Source organism: Patella vulgata, chromosome 8, assembly GCF_932274485.2.
Source record: "Patella vulgata chromosome 8, xgPatVulg1.2, whole genome shotgun sequence".
NCBI lineage: Eukaryota > Metazoa > Mollusca > Gastropoda > Patellidae > Patella > Patella vulgata.
The window spans coordinates 35,074,639-35,089,688 of NC_065886.2; the positions used below are offsets into that span (position 1 = coordinate 35,074,639).

At 37.9% G+C, this 15,050-nt stretch overlaps 1 protein-coding gene across 1 annotated transcript; it reads left to right on the forward strand.

Annotated features, from left to right (window-relative positions):
• The first annotated feature begins 451 nt into the window (after positions 1-451).
• Positions 452-6,168, forward strand: LOC126829372 (protein FEV). The gene is made up of 4 exons (XM_050559196.2): positions 452-636; positions 3,028-3,465; positions 3,905-3,958; positions 5,184-6,168. Exons 2-4 carry the CDS (start codon positions 3,045-3,047, stop codon positions 5,822-5,824), a joined length of 1,116 nt encoding a protein of 371 aa, XP_050415153.2. The 5' UTR covers positions 452-636; positions 3,028-3,044; the 3' UTR covers positions 5,825-6,168.
• The last annotated feature ends 8,882 nt before the right edge of the window (positions 6,169-15,050 follow it).

The following is a 15,050-nucleotide window of genomic DNA, read 5'->3' on the forward strand; positions in this document are numbered from 1 at the left end:
GTACAGTTTAAGTCTTAAGTAAACAAAGTTACAAAGTTCATTTCGTAACGCAATTAATTTCGCCCAGTTCTTGTAACCCGTGTGGTTTTACTCCGGATATAAAGACCGTGGGAGATTCTGCATCTTGTTAACGACGCGCATTTTCTTTTCCCGCGAAATGTCCAAAGAACGGTCACTCTAAATCTTCCACTGTAAAGAGGAACGTCGCCCTGGACTACAACAATACGCTTAATTTGGGCATTGATTCTTATCTGAACTTCAATCAGATTTTAAACAGATTCAGTGGGATGTAGTATTTATATTTTGAAGTAAGTAGAGATAGTGTTATGTTATGATTCGATTCACACCCACGCTATTACTGTAATATAAACTAAATAAATTGGTGACTCATGTTGTGGTTAGCGAGTTTTCCGGCAAATTGTACAAAAACCCCGTTCACTTAGTAATATAAGTTTATTACATATATTCTAGTGACTGGTGTCAGGTCGCGAGATTTAACTTTAGTTTAGTATATGATATAATATTTGCGAGTGAGAATGGGATAACTTAATCAACTTATCTGTGAAGAGTCATATCAACTCCCATCTATGTTAATATATAATCACGTTATTTTACGAAACAGATCAACACATTAACGTAAGTTTTTATTTTATTTTCTGTGTTATTGACTATTAAATACCAGTGTTTCGGTGAGCATGGCACCAGCTCACTAGAAAGGAAAGTTTCGATCCCGTTGTGGTTGGCCTTCTTTCAGTGGTGCAGAGGACAAGTGTCTAGTCGTTCGGATGGTACAAAAACCTGTGTTTGTGTGTGTGTGTGGGGGTGGGTGTGTGTGTGTGTGAGAGAGAGAGAGAGAGAGAGAGAGAGAGAGCGCGCAATGCATAGCGTTTGCCAACTTTCATTAGCCTGATTGGAGCAGAAAAATAGGACGTTAAAATTTAAATCCAATTCATTATTTTAAAATGAGAAAAGATTAAACAAGACAAATAAGACAATATAGTCTATGGATGTCCAGACCAGGGCAGTATATCAAAGATCTGACATATAACGATGGAAATTATCTTTAAATTGTTTTATTTTGATTTCTGTTGCTTCAATATAACTTTAATATGTTCAAAATCACGCTAAAACCGGTTCACAGCAAATGTGAAAACAATTTATAATATTTTATTTTTACGAACGATAGTCACAGTGACATTTTTGGCTCTTAAAAATAGAATAAATGTATTCATGAAACTGGGAGAAACATTGGTAATAAAGTAATTAATTGAGAATATATTCACACTGACTCCCGGATCCATTCACTTGAATTGATATTAAGTTTATTTCTTGAAATGTCTGTGTAGTTTGTCTTGTCCACAGGTTTGTCTTATTGGTTTTGATTGTGTATAGCGCGGTTCTCCTGCACTTACTATTAATTAAAGGGGACAATTTCCGTTGCGCCAATGTAGCCTATTCTGGCTGACATGTAAATTATTGGCAACTTATTCTACAAAGGAAATGCGATACAGATGCACAAAACTTCCAACTTTTATTTATAGTATGTACTTGACAATAACAATACATAGACCCCATTCACTTATCTTTTGATATTCAAATCTCCGTTATTTTACTTTCCTTTTAAGACATATTCACCTTGTTTGTCTCAAAAAACAAGTGGATTGAGCAACTGGTTGATATTTGAATGTTGACATAACATTTTAAAAATCTTTTAGAAACTAACTATGATTATATTGAACTCATTTCAAGATCTTTGCATTACGAATGTAATTCAAAATCTAAGTCGGGGGGTTTTAGCTAAAATTTTCCATGGCCCCTAAACGTCTTTATGGTTAATTCTAAAAATTAAAGTCAACTGCAGATTTCGTCAAGTTCGCGAGATGTAAACAGGGCCAGGGCACGTGATTGTTGACGAGATTGTTGGTTAGGGTTAGGTCTAGGTCTAGTGAACCCTGCTCTGTTTACATCTCGTGTCGTGACTTTTGATCAAACCTGCAGTTGACCTTTATATTTAGAACTAACCCTCCTTTATACATGTTTATGGCCTGCCACAATCGATCTTTTCCAACCCCCCCCCCCAAAAAAAAAAAAAACAAAAACAAAAACATTTCACACAACAGAACTCATGTATGGCTAGGGGTTCGTGGAAATTTTGCTCGGACAGCGGCACTACGACCCATCTGAACGACTAATGTATCACAGAACATAATATGTTTCTTAAAAAAAAGTCTTTGAAGATAATTTGGTGCTTGATTGTGAAATAGATGATCAAAATGTGTCACCGAAACATCTTCGTTTAAAATAATTTTGTATTTGATTACGGTACATTGACGAGCTTGGTATTTATTATAAATATGGTTATTCCCACGAATATGTCCAAACAAAAAAGCTTTGTTTGATTATGGAATATTGACGAGCAAGATGTTGGTAATAAATTTGGTTTTTCCCATAATGACTAATAAAATATAAACCTATGACTAAATCAATTATATCAAAATTTATTTCTAACACGTGACGACTTTTCGTCATTTCAGCAGATTCTCTTCTCACACCCAACCATTGAATCATTTTATTCCTGTGTAAGTTTTCACATTGACTCACATATAGCTAGTCAGAAGTTCGGCAATTGATGATGTAAATAGTTTACAGAGAACATACTCCAGGTTAAAGACAAAGATTATAATGACTACAATATGACCGATTAAATACATTTTTTTAAAACTAGTGCACGTGCAAATATTTATAAAAAAAGAACCATCCTATATACATTTATCACCCAGATGATTCGTATTAAAAGTAACATATTTTTTTGCTCCGAATGCGTTAATAAAGACTGACAGACGCCATACAGTGTGCTATGAGGGAAATTTTGCTCGGACAGTGGAATTATAGATTTTGTGTCTGGACATTGAAACACAAAAAAAGATCAGTTTAGTGACGGACACGAATAATGATGTCTGTAACAGGTGCCTGAATTTCTAGGTTTGGTTCCTACTGTTAATGAGTATATCTTATATTTAATTACAGAAAACAAAGACGACTAAATGAAAATGGCTTCTACAGATTTCTACAATGTAGGCGGCAACGTTCAACAAGTCTATGATTTTTCTTCAGTCCAAGATAGGCCTACGCGAGTCCCTTCAACTGAATCGTACTACTCCAATCTTACGTTTACTGATTTTCTCAACAGTTTTAACGAACCATCTTTATACGAGGACTTGCAATCAGTTAAACAATTACAGCCATGTTACGAAACGACCTTTCAACCGTCCTACCAAGCGTATCAAAGTCCACTGCCATTAAAACGTCCACCAAGTTACGAAGAACACATGCAAATGGAAGCCAACAAAGTTCTCCCAACGCCCATGACAACGACTAGCCAATCAGATGATCCGGTGTCTGGGTTATTGAGTGACGTCATGGATTGCATCTTGTCCGAAAAATCCAAAGAGGAGGAGAAAAACGGTGAGTTTTAAATTGTCAATGACGTGTCAAAAAATAGCACACAGGTCAGATTACGACCCTAAATTTTTATAACGCAAACATGAACACAGAGCAGTACGGAGTTCCATGTCAATGTTGGTTCAATATTATCTGGATATAATTTGAAGGGAGCTAGAGGGCGATAAATCGGGTTTAAAGTCCACTCGATACAAACTAGATCATGCCTGGACCAAAATTTTTCATTTTAATAATTCGCTTGCGAGAAAATGGGAGAAAACTGTAGGATACACACGTGACCCCACTCCTTGTCAATGTCACGTCCAAACGGGGAATCGAAACCACGCCACTTGACTCAATGACATACCTTGGAATATAAAGTGCACGCGTTAGAACCCCATCCCCCACTCGCATTGATCATTGACGATCAAATATTTTATAATATATTTTAAATTTTTTGCAGGTAAGAAAGCAGCCCTGGTACAACTCAGACGACTAGCGACATTATTAGTTTCAGGTTAGTTTTAACAGACAAGGGACTACGTATAGTCGTTCGGAAGGGAAGAAAAACCGAGGTCCCGTGTACATATTGACGTGCACGTAAGAAATTTCTTGACAGTTGGAATTCGATATAAAAGTAGGCCTTGGTGCCGCTACCCGGGCTACATTTCCTAGTTATATTGCGTATGCCAGTCTTCATTAGCCCAGTCGGTGCAGAACAGTAGGACGTTAAACCCCATTCCGTTTCGATTTCATTTATTACCCCTTCCTCTTGGATTGCCATAGCAACCGGGGAAGTGGGGGGGGGGGGGGGCATAAAAATGAGAAGTAAAACAAAAATAGTGTCTCTGACTGAGGTGTTATCTAAATTATGATTAAAATTTCAAAAACAGGATCAAATTGTTTTTTAACTGTCATATAGGCGTCTTCTTGCAAGCCACAATCCGTAGTTTTGTTATCAGGGGCATTATTCACAAAATCTTAAACTAATTATTTTAAGAATTCTGCCGTATCATTGGCCAAGGGCTACAATTTGTACTAGGATTTTAAATCTCAACCAATGAAAGGGCTGCATCTTTAAAATATTTTAATTTAAGTTTTCGTGAATAAGGCTCCATATCCGGTATTGTAAAATATATGCGTTAATTTTGTACAATCTGATTAAAACACAGATCCTATTTTGTTTCGTTTTTTATAGTTCAAAATTTCGTTTTACTCGTCTTCACAGCACTAGAATCTGGAAGAGTAGTTATATAACAGGTGTTCTAGTTGATGTGAGGAATTAGCTAATGAAACGGTCTGTTACGGCGAGTTCTTGGCGTGCTCTGCACGGAACTGTGGGTAAACCCCTAATCAATGTCTAGCGTCATAGGGTCAAAAGCCGCTCGTATGACCCCTGACGCGACCTTTCATGTAGTGTAGGCCATCGAAAGTATTAAAAAAAAAAACGAAATATAGATCTGTATTTTTATCAGATTGAATTTTGTGATAAATCAAAATCACCAGACACGAAAAGTAGTTGATAATCAGAATCAATTTTCTTTGTGGGGTTTTCATGTCTTGTCATTTTGATTAGTCAACGAGCAAACTTTGGGGCCAATTAAAACGATTGATTCTGGTTACTATGCGATGTAGTTACTAATGCTCAATAACATTACTTCAGTAATATTATACTATTAGGCCAAAACCTCAGATATAGCATAAACACTAGATATTAAATTTTCACGTTTTTTTTGTTTTAGGCGGAGGCCAACTCCAGTTATGGCAATTCTTGTTGGAACTTCTGACAGAGAAAGAGAATGAATGTTGTATTAAATGGGAAGGGACCCATGGAGAGTTCAGAATGACAGACCCGGAAGAGGTAGCTCGACGATGGGGTCAAAGACGTAATCGCAAGAACATGACATATGATAAAGTGAGCCGTGCTATGCGTTATTATTACGATCGTTTGATTCTAACGAAAGTGGCGGGGAAAAGATACACTTACAAGTTCAATTTTAAAATGTTGTTAAAAATGCAGCGTAATTTTACGACTCCCGTCACGAAACCAAAGAGCAGTGAACTGGAACGAATTGTGATCTCATCAGAACGATTTCCGATTGTCGTTAATAAACTTCCACGTAAGCCAACCCCTTCGCCTGACCTGTCGACGTCGCCGACGACAGTTTATAATAAACCAGTAGGCGAGGCGAGGGAATCAATCGCAATCAATCAGCAGCCGTGTGACATAAACATGGATTATTACAACTACAATCAACAGTATTATACCAATAATCCCAGTTGTCCCCCTTTGACATACGTCGATCAGTACAACACGTCCTATAATTACTATTCCGAAGACAATAACTCATATGATTGTAATTTCAATTTTGACTTTCTGTGACGAATTCTAATCTGAGTGATCGATAACTTATACCGTGACACTAAGCATTGACGAAACGGATACTTTCTCTTGTCCAGCAAGGACAACGAATCATCATCATCATCATCATCATTTGTATGATAAATTGGAAATTATTATTATGTAAATAGATAAATGAATAAAGTAATAAAAGCGACCACTTTTAATGTTCCATAATCATCATCATCGTTTGATAAATAAATAAGAGACCAATTATATAGTGCCAATTAAATGTTTTAATATCGTTTTATCTTTTGCTGAAATTTATTATTTATAAATAAATAAATATGTACATATATTACGGTGTCCCATTATACAATGCTTGTTATATTATTAATATATTTTATCCATTTTATATGATTATATTTTATAATTTAAATATATTTCTATACATTTTATTAAATAAATATCTGTTTATGTCTTGTTATTTTGATGTTTTTGTATTTAAAAAGCTTTAAACAATAATGTATAACTTTTTGTTTTTAGTATGGGGAAAGGGTTGGAGGTATAGCCGCTATCGAGGAATATGGCATACCACAAGGCATAGTACTTGGGGCCAATATCATGTATAACCTTTATTTAAAGCACAGAACGTACTGTAGTATTCGACAATCCAATAACGGAATGGAACTAAACAATGTTAACCCTGCTTTTTGCTGAAAAGAGTATCGAATCGGATATATTTGTAAAAATATGTAATTCTGTAACTCCTTATTTTATAATTTCACAATTCAAAAGTGCTACAACTATAAGCTTCTTCATATGTCAGATGTATTAAAAGAACCACGTTTGAAAAATACCATGTCACTACAGATTAACGTAAATGCAAGCATTAACAACTTTTCCCAATCTGATTAAAATAAGATGTCAAATAGCGTCAAATATGTTAAAAATAAAAAAATAAAATAAAAAAGGAATCGTAATCTATTAAATTGATTGTTTTTCTTCGAATCCCTCATGCAAGTTTTCATAATTAAAAAATTATTAATATACGGGCTGAATTTAAAATCCACCAGTTGGTTGCACTCGTTTATTTTGATTATTGAATGATTCATAATAAATGAAGTAAGAGCGTGAGATATAGAATAAATTAATCAGATTATCACAGTCCAGTAAATCACCCCCGACATTTATTATAAAGAGGTTTATAAACAGGTGTAAGCAGGTGCTACAATATCATATATCATACCTACTTGTATTGCAATTAAACAATGTCTCTTTTGTAATAAGCAGAGCTCTGACACGGTGTGACACGGTGTGGGCGGATAGATCGGGTTATCATGTTGACATAGCCTTGATTGTCATAGCATCTCCTTTCATTTATAAGATAACTAAATCTATTCTTGGAGAAACGAAGACACAGGTGTTCACTGTCTGGAGTTTAATAAATCGGTCATTTTCAGAACATACGGACAATTTGCTGTAGCCACATCTCCCATGTAGGGGAGAGGATTTTTGACCGGGAAGCAGCGTGTTTGTGCCTATTTATTTTATCGTTTCCAACCGTCAAGAGTTATTTTACGTGCACTCCGGTGAGTACTTGAGTGAACTCCGGCTTTTTCGTTTCTTTGCATTGTCATCCCGGCTTGCACCACCCCTAACAAACAGAGATTGGGCTAAATAAATCCACATGTTCTCTTGGCAAAAGCCGGGATTCGAACCCGGGCGATCAAATCGACAGTTCAGTGTTAATAACACTCGACTTTCGCGACCCCGCTATGTTCAGAAATCTAACGCAGTGTATGTTTTTATGAAAGAGAATTTGAACATCTTCTCACAAAATAACATTTGATAAAACTGTTAAAAGCTGTCTTCCGTTTCTTAACAGATGTTGATGTTTTTAATTCGACGACGATGAAGGCACGACATTTAGATTAATTTTGATGCATGGATGCGAAATCAGAACAAACTTTCTATAAAATACGCTTTGATGTTGAGAAATGCACCATTTCATAAATTCACGCTTTCTTCCTCAGTTTGTATTGATGTTATTACTTGTCATTGAGGTAGGTAACATTTGGACTTCTATTTGTTTTGTTGTCAACAAAAAGATGACTAGGATTCAACGCTATACAAATATTTAAGAACGCGGAGTTTTGTTGTTCAATAATTAAACTAGATAAAAAGAGTAATAGAATATCAGATATAAATGAACTCGTGTTTTGTGTGTCTGTGTATCAAATATTTAAGTACACCGAGTTGTGTTATTAAATAATTATACTAGATTAAAGAGTAATAAAAATGAACTCGTGTTTTGTGTGTCTGTGTATTGAAAGAGTAAGAGCGTGAATGTAGGTTTTTTTTGTGTGATTGACAAGTAGAATGATGAGATGTCAAACTATTAACTATAAAGCCGGACCACCACGAGTAATTGCACACGGAGACCACCCATTAGTTGTACTAATAGTCATGCGCGATGGTCATTATGTTTCCTCAGACTGAGCTGATTTAAGAGATCTACCACAGAGTTACGTGACAATGCTGTAATATGAATTAAATATATCTCGTATTTCGCTGCGTAATGCAGTGATCTGTATTGCTGGAATATTGAACAGGATGTCGTGGTGCAGTCATAGTGTTTAGAAATGAAATGAAATGGGTTTAACGTCCCACTGTTCTGCGCTGACTGGGCTACTGGAGACACACATACGCTTATTTCGCATTCCAACTACCAGGGCTTCTTTTACGCGCGTGCAAGCGTCCCATCCGATCGATTATACGTTGTCCCTTGTCAGGCCCTCCTGAACGTTCTCGGCTAACACCGGGATCGAACATTGTACCTCCAGACTAGCGAGTCAACGTGTAAATCACCGAGCCATCGCGGCCCCTCACCGTATTTAGAATGGGATCAATCTGGAAATAGAGGTCTAATAGTAAGTTTATGGGACACACATATTACACAGACATTGCACGCAATAAACAATCAACATTATCAAATCAATTGAATGGATCCGTTGGCCAGCATAACGGTCATGCCAAACACCGGAACCACGAAACCAGACTACGGAACCAGTGATAGAGCCTACACACGTCTACTGAGTATTGGTTCTTGTCCGATGATGACTATATCCAGATTATCTGGATCAGGTTGTTTCATGAAGATATTGGATTGGAATATACCTTTATTCAATTGTATTTTGTAATTGATGCATATTTTGATTAGTTTTTTGTTTTGTTTTGTGGGTATAAAGAAGTAGTAAATCGCAATAATTGACTCTTTCTTCCGTCGATAGCAGATTTGATGTAATTGGTGCATACGTGTTTTACAAATCAAAGAGGAGCCACCTCGATCTCCTACAATTTTACCAGGCAGTGCTAGCACCATAGGGAGTCTTATTCTTCTCTTCTACGTTGTCACCGGATTCAACCGTCAATAATCAGAATCAGCTGTTATTGTATTCTTGGTATCAAAATCCCGTTAAAAAAAATGGACGTTGTATCTGTAACCGTGGTACAATTGACGTGCACCCACCGAGACTTTAACAGGAGAGTACCAAAGCGTACTTTTGATCAAATCGGTGAACAGAGGAAGCATGTCTGAACAAACAGGAAAAAAACCCAGACACACGGACACAATTTCTGCTACTTCAGCATTTCATCAACAGAATCTCGTAGATTCCAGAACGAAATAGATGCACCATAAAGTTAGCAAGCCTGGGTGGTGTTAAAAGACATAGATTCAGCCAGTCTAGATGGTGTTAAAAGACATAGAATTAGCAAGTTTGGATGGTGCTAAAAGACGTAGAATCAGCCATTCTAGATGGTGCTAAAAGATAAAGAGTAAGCAAGTCTAGATGGTGCTGAAAGATATAGTCAGCAAGTCTGGATGGTGCTAAAAGACGTAGAGTCAGCAAGTCTGGATGATGCTAAAAGACATAGAATCAACAAGTCTGGATGGTGCTAAAAGACATAGAATCAGCAAGTCTGAATGGTGCTAAAAGATATAGAGTCAGAAAGTTAGCAAGTCTGGATGGTGCTAAACGACATAGAGTTAGCAAGTCTAGATGGTACCACAAGACATAGAGTCAGCAAATCTAGATGGCGCTAAAACTATCGGATAATAAAATGTGATATGAATTAATTATCCTCAATTAACTGAGTGTAAGGATTGCGACAATATATTTTTATGTTCACGATACAAGGAAGATTAAAAGGTCGTAAAGTGTACAAGTCTATAATAGTCGGCTACAATAATCCACATGTTTGTCACTTTTATTGTGACCTACGACCTTTACTATGTATCGTATTACTCATCCTACTATCGCTGTATATAAACATGTGACTGGAGGCTAAAACTAGGGGCGGATGCTTGAGAAAGTGTCAGATAACAAATGAGAAGAGAGAGAGAGAGAAGAGAGAGAGAGAGAGAGAGAGAGAGAGTTTAACGTCCACTGGACACAAACTAGGTCATTTCGGGACTAACACGTGGTTGAATTTTATTTCAATAATTCCCTTGGGCGTAGGCGTCTTTTAGCAGTGGGAGGAAACCGGAGGACCCGGAGAAAAACCCACGAGGTTGGACAGGCGCCCCTACTCCTTGTCACGTACAACCGGGGAATCGAAACCACGCCAGTTGACTCAATGACAGACCTTATGATACAACGCGCACGTGCTAACCATTCGGTCATCCATCCCCCCCCCCCCCACACATGAAACGAAATGTAATGGGGTTTAAAGTCCTACTATTCTGCACTGACTGGGCTAATGAAGACGGGCACACGCCATGCAGTGTACAATGGGGGAAAATTTGCTCGAACAGCAGCGCTACGGCATCCTATTATGTATATTGAATTCCAACTACCAATGATTCTTTTATGTGCATGGGACCTCGGTTTTTCGCCCCCCCCCCCGTCTTTCACCACTGACCAGGAAACCACACTGGTAAATCACGAGGGACTATCTCGGCCAACACCGGGATCCAACCCAAGACCCCCTGGATAGTGAGACGGCGTCTTACCCACTGATCCACCGCGGATCCAAATTACAGCAAGTTCTGACGTGTTCGAGGTAAAGAAGCTAAGAATAGCCCGAAGCGCCTCTGTCGGATATTAATTTACAGGTAATGGAACTGATCGGATGTTTATAAAACAGTACCACCGCTTTGTAAAGGCACTCAAATTATTATTCATAAATACAAAATAACAATTGTTGGGTAGTCCCAAATCTTAATCAAATGGCGAAAGAGGTTTTGGCTATGCTGGTGAATTTCAATGTGGCGTTCCAAAGACGTGAAACGTCGCTGCTGAAATACAAATCATGTTATTCTAAACGAAACAAAAGATGTGGGGTGCACTCGACTCAAGGTGTCGCACAATTCAAAATGTTATCAAATGGTATATAACACAGTCCAGCAAGTGCCGAGGCTATGCTGGTGGAAGAGATTGTGAAGGTAGTACAGGTAATACAGGTGAAGGTGAAGGTAGCTAGCAACTACCTCCTGCTTATCAATTCATAGAACACCTTATACCACTTCTTATATATCATGGAAACACCACATCACATGACTAACGATTTATGTTGGATTTGAGTATCCATACACTCGGCGATCTCCGCCCCCTCCGTCATAAAAGATGGAAAAACCAAGAAGATATATTTATGCTGTGTATGATATCAGTGTATAACAAAGAGTTTAATGTCTATACTACAGGACGAGTATCTGGAGGCTATTGTTGTTTAAACAGTCGACAAGCCGTTTGTCTAGTCACAGATTCTACAGTACAACCACTTCATACAATGCACTCGTCACAAGTCGCCACTGATACTATTTAAAAGGGGGCTTACTATCTCAGTCTCAGGTGATATTAGTCTAGACTTTAGGAGTTTTGATGGTGTCAACATTGACACCACAGTACATCCCAACAATATATTTAACGGGTTTGTGTTCAGCCAAAAAAGAAATATTTTTGGGTGTCAGTAATGGTTTTTATAAAACAAAGTCGCTCAGATCCGAGAATAAATAACTTATAAGGAAGTAGTTAGAACTTTAGGTGGTGCTGGACCTATCAAGAATCAGAAATGAAATGGGGTTTAACGTCCCACCGGACTGCAGCAACTGGGCTAATCAAGACGGGGATACGCCATGCATTGTGCTAAGGGAGAATTTCTGTCCCAGCGTACTCTTAGTTCAAAACTGCCTTGGGATGTTTAAGGTACTGTCATTGGTGTACAAGGACCCTCCGTTTTACGTCTAGACACATTTCCTTGCCTTGGCCCTCCAAGGATGGAAAATCGCGTAGATTTTAGAGGAGAGCAGAGGGGTTCCGGGCGCATATCCACAATGTATCTTATTTTCAGCCTGAGAGCCGCGCTGGCTTCATGAATAGGACGCTGGCTCGCTAACCATGAGGTCTCGGGTTCCCTCCTAGTGTTAGCCGAGAATCCGAGAAAGCTCTTCGGGATTTCCCGACGTGGTTTCCACGTTTCGATGTGCAGGGCGGAGGGCCTGGCAAGGAACAGTGTCTAGTCGTTCGGATGGGACAAAACCCGAGATCCCATGCACACATTGACGTGCACGTAAATGAGCCCTTGACAGTTGGAATTCGAAATAAGTGTAGGCCGTGCTGGTGCTGTTCCGGCAAAAGAGCACACTGTATGGTGTATTCCCATCTTGATTTACCCAATAGCACAGGTGTCCGCCCATCTTGGTTTATCCAGTAAAACAGTAGGACATTAAACCCCACTTCATTGCATTTAATTTATGCCCCTTTAATTCGTTTTTACCACCGAAACCTCACCATAGTTGAAGCCATGACCTTCATTTGACGTCCATTCAAATGTTTGGGTAATCAAAGCAAGAATATGCTATGTCAAACGTTTTGATTGGTGAACAGATTCGGAGTCATGTCATATCACATTCCATGCATTACTGAAGGTGTGCAATACAAATATATCTATAGCTCGATCAATCGACATTAACCCAAACCCGGAACAAAATGACGTTACATTAGAGATACATTGTGGGTGATTAGATAAAGAGCTGTGAGTTCTCATTATAGTAGTTAAAAAATAGATAATGTAAAGGCAATTTGCTGAAAATTTCAGTCAAATTGATCCACTCTGAACCGAGATTTTGGCGATTGAATTTTCGGCCTAGCCTCAATCATCATTACTAACGTCGGCAAGATAAAAAAAAATAGTCTTGATTATCTATTAAATTATCGAAACCTAATCCAATAAACATCGCAGGCTAGAAATAAATCGAGAGTTGATTATGGTCTGGATAAGTTAATTAATGCCTAACCCGATGAACTTTAGCGGCCAATACCGGGATCGCACACGTTACCTCAGGCCAGCGAGTCTGGACTTCCGCGGCTCCTCGAGTCGGTGAATTTTACCGCTTGAACTATTGAAATACACAGGACATAAAAAAACCCAACAATTTACTGTTTATCTATACTAATATTTGTGACTGTCGTGTATCTGTTTACTGTTCAGGGTTTGGGGCTACATTAGGGCTGTCCCGAGGCTGAAATTTGATGTAATGGGGTAGCTCGGGTCGGAGGGTTACTTGTGGACACCTGACCCATTAATTGTATTTTATATAAGTGTGACCCGCGTATTTACATTTTAATATCATGTTGAGTAAACGAAGAGAAATTATTTTTAGAAAAATTTTCTGTAAATCTAAAGTGTAACAACCCCTTTAATGTAAAGTTCAGGTTAATTTGTGCAGCTTGTATCACCGACCCTGTATAGATTAAACCCACGTGTTGTATGAATCATTCCTCTGTAGTTTATATAGTTAACATAAACTATATTTATTGCCGTATTTTACAATATACATGTATACAAAATGACTCTAATAAAGGGACACAAAATGAAATGAAATGAGGTTTAACCTTTTACTGTTTTGTACCGACAGGGCTAATGAAGACGGGCATACTCAATACAATGCGCTATGAGGGAAATTTTGTCTGGACAGTGGCGCTGCGGCCTACTCTTATATCGAGTTCCAACTGTCAAGGCTTCGTGTACGTGTGACCTCGGTTTTCGTCTCATCCGAACGACTATACGTTGTCCCTTGCCAGGCCCTCTGTCCTGCATTACTGGCATTTCTTTTTCAACACCGGGATCGAACACACGACCTTCGGTTTAGACGAGCCAACATCTTATTCACTAAGTCACCGTGGCCCCATAACGGTGACTCGACTGTGCCCCCCCCCCACCTTTTGCCTGGACAGACCACCTCTCCAAGCACTAGTGTATTTCGTTCATCAATATTAGTAGCAGAGCATTAAAATGGTTAGGCCCCAATAGCAGAATGGTCTAAAGGTTCAATTTTGAATAAACGTGATGATTTTAATTATCCCATCGTAAACAATTCCATTCAAATACATATACCCAGTCATCAGCCTTAAATCTCACAAACCCGTTATGCTAAGTTTTGCACATTATATGAATTTACCCGATGTACTTAAATCTGAATTGTTATCTATTTAATTTACAATGCATACAATTTATAAATGGTTTTAGCAGGGGGGCGGGGGGCGAATGGTTTAACGCATGTGCGTTTGATCATAAGGTCTACTTAATTAAAATTAATTCAAGTACGTGACAAGGAGCAGTGTCACCTGTCCAAGCTCGTGTGTTTTCCCCAGCATCCTTCGGTTTCCTCCCACAACTAACTATCCTTAGACGCAAGGGAATTATTGAAACAAAATTGAGCCATATGTTAGTCCCGATATGACCTACTTTGTGTCGAGTGAACGTTAAACCCCATTTCTCTATGTATTTGGATACAGCAAACATCTTGCTTAGCCTGTAAAAAAGTTAGAAGTTAAAAGATCATCGTAAATGAGTATGGTTCGTAAACCATGCATTCCTTTTCTAGTTATTCATTTTGTGTTTATGCACTTTGAATTCGATTGCAATGTTGCCATGCAGATATCCTAGTATCAGTCTTTAAGGGTTATCTAAATTAAAATGAACAAAACAAAATAACAAATCTAGCCAAGATAGTCAGAAATTATATTTTTCACTATTTATTGATAAGATTGGCATCATATTATAAATAATATATTTTATAATATACACAATGTGCACTATTTGTCGTTAAGATTGGCATCATATTATAAATAAGATATTTCATAATATGCACATATATGCACTATTTATTATTAAGAACTATATAAGCATATAAATGAGATATTCTATAATCAACAAGTACATGCAATATATATTAACAAGGTTTGCATAATACAATAAATCA